Here is a 6,000-nt window from a genome sequence, read left to right as displayed (position 1 = left end):
AAACGAAAAATTCTGCCAGGTGCATTTTCAAACACACCAAAAAGTCCAACTGCGCAGGGGCGCATACTGCAACAACAACAACAACAACAGCAACAACAGCAAAAAAGGGGAATAAAATATATACATATATATATATACACTATATGTGCACATATTTCGATGACGACGACGGCGACTGCTTCGAAAAATATAAACCAGAATAGTCAAGCGTGGCGCGATTTGAAAGCGGCGCTGTTGCTGATTTCAATTGCGGCGGCTTTAAAATATTAAGTAAGGGGCGCTACGGAGCCACAACTCGGCGATTTCTTTTTTACTACACTTTATTTTATTTTTAAGGGTGGCAAACTGCAGTGGCACTGGCAGCGACGTCATCAGTCAGGCAGGCCGGGCAGGCCAGACGGGCCAGACAGTTCCCGTTCATGGCATATATCCGCATGTCAGTCACAGTGCAGAGGGGTTGGGTTATGGGCTGCTGCCATAAAATATGTTCGGTTGTATAGGTAGATACGTGTACTCGCACTCACACTCATACTTGTATATACTTATTCCTTTTTAGCGGGCACTGCACATAAAATTCCAATTGGACGCGTTCACCGCAAAAAAAGGGGCGAGTTCGTAATTCTTCTTTTTGTTTTGCTGTATTATTGTTTAGCGGCATTGAAGATCCTGTGCAAGATTTGCTTCGTCTGCGCTTCTGTCCTTGCACAGTGGTTCAATTACATTTTAAAATGTTCCAATGAAATGACATAGACTTTCAGTTCTATGGACTTGAGAATATTTAATGTTGCAATTTTTTAGCTCTCTGATATTATTAAAAAAAAAATTATTTAATTTCAGGACATCATAGTTCAAATAAAACGCTTTTTCATTATTATTTTTAAAGATCATCATTGATATTAGCAATAAACAAATGTTATGAAAATGCATGAAAATTAATTTCACGTTATGTGTGGAAATATACAGAGTCCTGGCTTAGTAGTTCATGAGTCAGTCGTTGCAGCTAACTTGCAGATTTGTTGCAAGCTTCCATTATCTAATTATCATAAATATATTATTATAATAAAATAATTGAATAAGCAATTGACATGTAGTTTAAGATCTTGTTTTGTTATTGGAAATTACAGATGTTTTAAACCAGCTTTTGAAAGAATCCCATCCTCTGGCCTTGGAACTGACCCACAATAGCTGGACGTTTTTGAAAAACTGAATATAGCTAATAAAAATATTTATTTGCAGCAGATTCGTTTTTATAAACGATACTGTAGAAGATCCTATAAAAATTAACGTAAAAAGCAAAATAAAGCATGCCTATTGTAGAGACTCTTAAGGTAGTATGCTTGATCGTATGGGATCATTGAGCGACCTTAAAATGTTCTTTTTGTCTGCAGTAAGCTGTCAGTTCTGGAACCACATGACTGACTAACCACTTTCCTTTTAAGAGTCGAGTATACTCAAAAAATACACAAGTGCTTTGCAGTTCCAAGCTCGAATCCAAACCATAACATTGATTCATATATTTTCCTGGATTTTAAAAGGGGATTTTTTTAAAGCAATTTTAATGTTTGAATTAAATAATAAGCTGTGCAGAAATCGTTTTTGGAGGTTTGTAAATTGACGTATTATCAAGCATTACTTAACTTAATATAAAAGAACAACAACGTGAAATAAGTATCCCCACGAGATTCCATGTTTAGATTACATCACGATCTTCCAGTTTATTTTATATTCTATAGTAATAAAACAATGAAAATAATGTAAATAATTTGTATTTTGAATACTTAGATAAATTTAAGTGCAATCCTATAGATGTATCCTAAGGACAATTGTTGTATTCCCCTTTAACGTATAACTGGATTAAGCAGCCACATTAGGTAGCAGATTAGTAGTAGTAGATTAGTTCAGATAATTTAATAAACATATTCAATTCAATTCAAACCCTCTCATAAATTTCAATTTAAAGCCGCATCAAATTTGCGAGCAATACGTAGTTGCTTTTAAGACGCATTTTACAAGTAAGATGAAACGTTTCTGAACATTTTTTCGCATTTGAAAACTATATTCAATGCGATGTGATTCACAGATCGAACTCAAATAAATGCGTTCAATATATTCATAAATATTTTCACAAATATTGACACTGTGCAACTCGGCTGTCGTCGCTGTGTGAAAATTGCACGACTTGCGCTTCTGCTTTTGACAATAGTCCTACAGCCATATAGCCTCACATTAACTAGTTTCCGTTGCAATTCCAATTTCAGGCTCGCGTTCTGCGCTTAATGAGTAACTGTATACACCAAAGTGGTAACTGGGAACTGGGAACTGGGAAACAGGGAATGGGGAACTGGAAACGCGCAACTGGCAACTTGGAACTTCATTACACAGGCAAACACACCCCATTTGGCACGATGTCGTGCGCTGCTTCCTGTTTGGTTTGTTTCAATTAAATCGCATGTGCGTCCACCAGGCAGGGACATGTCAGAGCAGTGGTTGCTCATCTGTTACTTAATCATGGCATTGCCATGGATACAGGACCCGTAAACTTAGAGCGGGTGCTTTCTATGCTCGTATATAGAATATACTTCGGCTTTTATGCAGCTGCTCGAAGCAATATTTATTTACATACTTATTTAAAAGTGAGTTCATTTTTTCATGCACAATGCCTATTTCCACTTGGCTGGATTCACAGGACTACCATTCTATTAGCCCAGTACGAAACGAGTAGGCTGGAATTATAGCAATACTTAATATTTAAAAGTATGCATTTTCTTCAATGTAGTTTGAACCGTTCTCAAATTTAAAATCGAATCAAATATTGAGTAGAATTCCCAAGTTGGTTTCACGGAGTTTGTGGCCTGAATACAAAATCTAAGCACTTGACATGTAATCTCTAGATTTGCTGGAAAATTTAAAGATATGTATTAAATAAGTGCATTTTCTTATACTGAGCTATCATTGGTCAATATTCTTAGAATTTTATTTATTTATTATATATTTAAAGGTAAATAAAATCACAGAAAGGCAATGGTAGTCTAAGCTACAGCGACGTGACCTTGCGCTTAACTTTTAATAATATTAATTATTATAATGAATTTATTTTATTATTGAATATTATATTGAATTAATAAATATATTGTGTAATTGTAATAGACGTACAATTTATGAATTAGATTTGATGCTTTAAGAAACCTTACGAGTATTTTAAATTTGCCTTTTAAACGGACAAAAGCGAGAAGTGGATGTGTCGAGGGTCGGGAAATAATTCTGCCCGTAGGTGTAGGCATTCAGATAAAATGTGCTTCACTGAGGTAGGAGAACTGGTGTTGCAGAATTCACATTTGTGGAACTTACCAAACGCCATATTTTTACAACGTTAATCCTTATTATTAATAATTGAAAAATAAAAATATTTATAATGGCAAAAATGTTCAGGAAAGGGTTACTTTTTAAAAATACATGTAGATACAAATATATGTTGCGTTAAGAAAAAAGAAATAAGTTTTGTGCTAGTTAGTCAACAGAAATATAAGAATTGGTCGCAATGTTTCAGGCTTGGGCTTATTAGAAATGAGATACCCCTCTAAAGTTCTGTGTTTTTCTTTTCTCATATAAATTGTGTTAAATATGATTACCTACTATTATTAAAATAAGAAGATAATTAAATGAAAATAGTTTAAATATTTAAAAAAAAAAGTTCACGCCAAACCTGTTACATTCACGATATATACTAAGCAAAAATTGTTCGTAAATTTATGATTTTCTTATTGAAATAAAGAGACATCGCTCGTACTTGGTGTGGATTTAAAAAACCTTTCCATTCCGATTGTACCTATACATCTGTATTCCACCGAAAAAATTAGGCAGACTTTACCGCATGAGAGACTGTAAGTATTGAAGAACATTACTATCGGATAGGATCAAATCCAATCCGATAGGCTGAAAAATATTAACAACTGATAAAACGAATCGTTTTGGAATGCATGTCCTTTAATTATAAATACTTGTATGTAGTGCCACAAACATAAAAATTCACTAAAATTGTGATTTTTTTAAAAACCCGGGTAATTCCTATAATCGTAGTCGGGATAACTGTTAAAGGTGGCATTGCTCCAGCCCAGTTGATAGCGCACTATCGCGTCCACCCCATCCAAATCGACGCCCAAAGCACCCAAGCGGTTGATTACAGTCCTGACCTGAGGCAAGGCCAACCAACGTTCGTAGGCGGGTTTCAGGGCGAGCAGACGACGCCACAACTCGCCCAAGACTGGACTCTGCTGCCCACTGGATTCTAAAAGCGAACGCACTAGCTCCACAGGGTATATGGATGCAAGCTCCAGTTGGAAGCCACGTATACCCTGCACCGTTTGGGCCCAGTAGGGATACTTGTTGAAGATTGAGATTTCCAAGTCATCAACAATTTCCCAGGAGCCGGCGCCAGACAACAAAAGCTGCTGGCCCACCCACAGGATCAGTTGGCGCACCTCAGGCTGGTTGAGCAGTGACTGACGGGCGCGATAAGCCGGAATACTATTGATGGCACGTATTACAGCCTGGAACTCGGCATCGTTCAGTAAATATGCGTGCACAAGATCGCGAATTTGTTTCTTGGGTATGGCGCGCAGTAAGGACTTTAGGTCGCGCGCCAAATTCGGAGGCGCCACTGGACCCGCTTGCGATACATTTCGACGGGCTGGTACCTGGGCTTGTGTCTGGCCTATAACTAGGCAGCTAAGCGCTGCCAAGAGAAAAATTCGGAAGTGCATTTTCGTACTGTTCTGAATGGACTGAATGCTGGGCAGTTAGACAATTGCTTATATAGTCCGCTTCCCATGATTAGGCCTTATCAGCATATTCTGTTTTGATTTCTCTGGCTTGTGCATATATGGATATGTATTATGTGCTTTGACTGACACACCATATTCCACTGACAGCCGGGGTTTACTTTGCAAATCTCCGAGCTCTCTACATATATACGTGGATCTACGTGGCCCACGGAAATTATCAACAGAAGCCAGTCGCCTATTCTCGGAGTTGTAATTTATATGTATACTAGATATGCCAAGATAGTGACGTTGTGTGCTTCTTACAAACAGTTAGTCATCTACTAGAAGCCGATAGCAACTTGGCTAAGTGTTGCTTATGAGCTGTGAAAACATTTATGGGCCTTGCTCAACAACAAACATTTTCAACCTTATCAGAAGAATATTTCAAATTTGATAAAAGAAATTTGTTTTCAAATTTTGATAGAAGAAATTTGTTTTCAAATTTTACGGTTTATCAAAACAATTAAACGTACAACAATACATAAATAATCAACAACGATTATATGGGGTTTTATGTTAAATATGTAATTTTACTTTTAAAATAATGCAAATTGTTCGTTACGAAAGTATGATGTTCATATACATGACATTTCATAGAGATATTCAAATTCGGCTTGATATTCATAATCTATGTATGTATGTATGTTCCCTATTGACTCCGAAACCACTCAACCGATTTTGATCAAATTTTGTGGTAATATTTTAAATAGTTTCGTGGATGATCCTCTGAAGTTTCGTGACGATTGGATAAGCAAAATTTTCGATTTCGATTTTTAAATTTTTTTTCAAGAATTTTGTTTTTAAAATTGATTCTCTGATTTTTATTCTATATTGACAGCTATGTTTGTCGATAAATAAATAAAGCAAAAAAACTCAAGGATATCCTAAATATTTAAGGCAGTTGACGCACCCGTAACTGATTTAAAATTTAACTGAAAAACCAGATCTGCTCCGCATCTTCCTACTAAGTACTTAGTCGAAGCCTGTTAAAAAAGATTTTTGTAAAATTTACGATTACATTTAAAAATAGTAGTAAAAGCATATTTAATATTTATGTACACTTATTTCCCGGTTAATTTAAAAGAAGAGCGAACATTCGCACATCTCATGCAAAACACCAAATCGAAGCCATAAAATACGAAGGAGGTATTGGGAAAGATGTGACGTCGGAAAGCCTAAA

At 36.1% G+C, this 6,000-nt stretch overlaps 1 protein-coding gene across 1 annotated transcript; it reads right to left on the bottom strand.

Moving 5' to 3' along the window:
* Positions 1-3,966: 3,966 nt before the first annotated feature.
* On the bottom strand, positions 3,967-4,760 carry LOC115622422. The gene has a single exon (XM_030516357.1). The coding sequence runs from the start codon at positions 4,758-4,760 to the stop codon at positions 4,047-4,049; it is 714 nt and encodes a 237-aa protein (XP_030372217.1). The 3' UTR covers positions 3,967-4,046.
* Positions 4,761-6,000: the final 1,240 nt, after the last annotated feature.

The sequence above is a fragment of the Scaptodrosophila lebanonensis genome, unplaced genomic scaffold (genome assembly GCF_003285725.1).
Source record: "Scaptodrosophila lebanonensis strain 11010-0011.00,11010-0021.00 unplaced genomic scaffold, SlebRS2 tig00000043-arrow-pilon, whole genome shotgun sequence".
NCBI classification, from domain to species: domain Eukaryota; kingdom Metazoa; phylum Arthropoda; class Insecta; order Diptera; family Drosophilidae; genus Scaptodrosophila; species Scaptodrosophila lebanonensis.
Note: the sequence above shows the minus strand (reverse complement) of the source record. Positions and strands in the feature narration are given on the sequence as shown.

Bases quoted from the DNA above. Each gene is read 5' to 3' on its own strand.
- LOC115622422 (XM_030516357.1), bottom strand. From the start codon at position 4,760: ATGCACTTCCGAATTTTTCTCTTGGCAGCGCTTAGCTGCCTAGTTATA.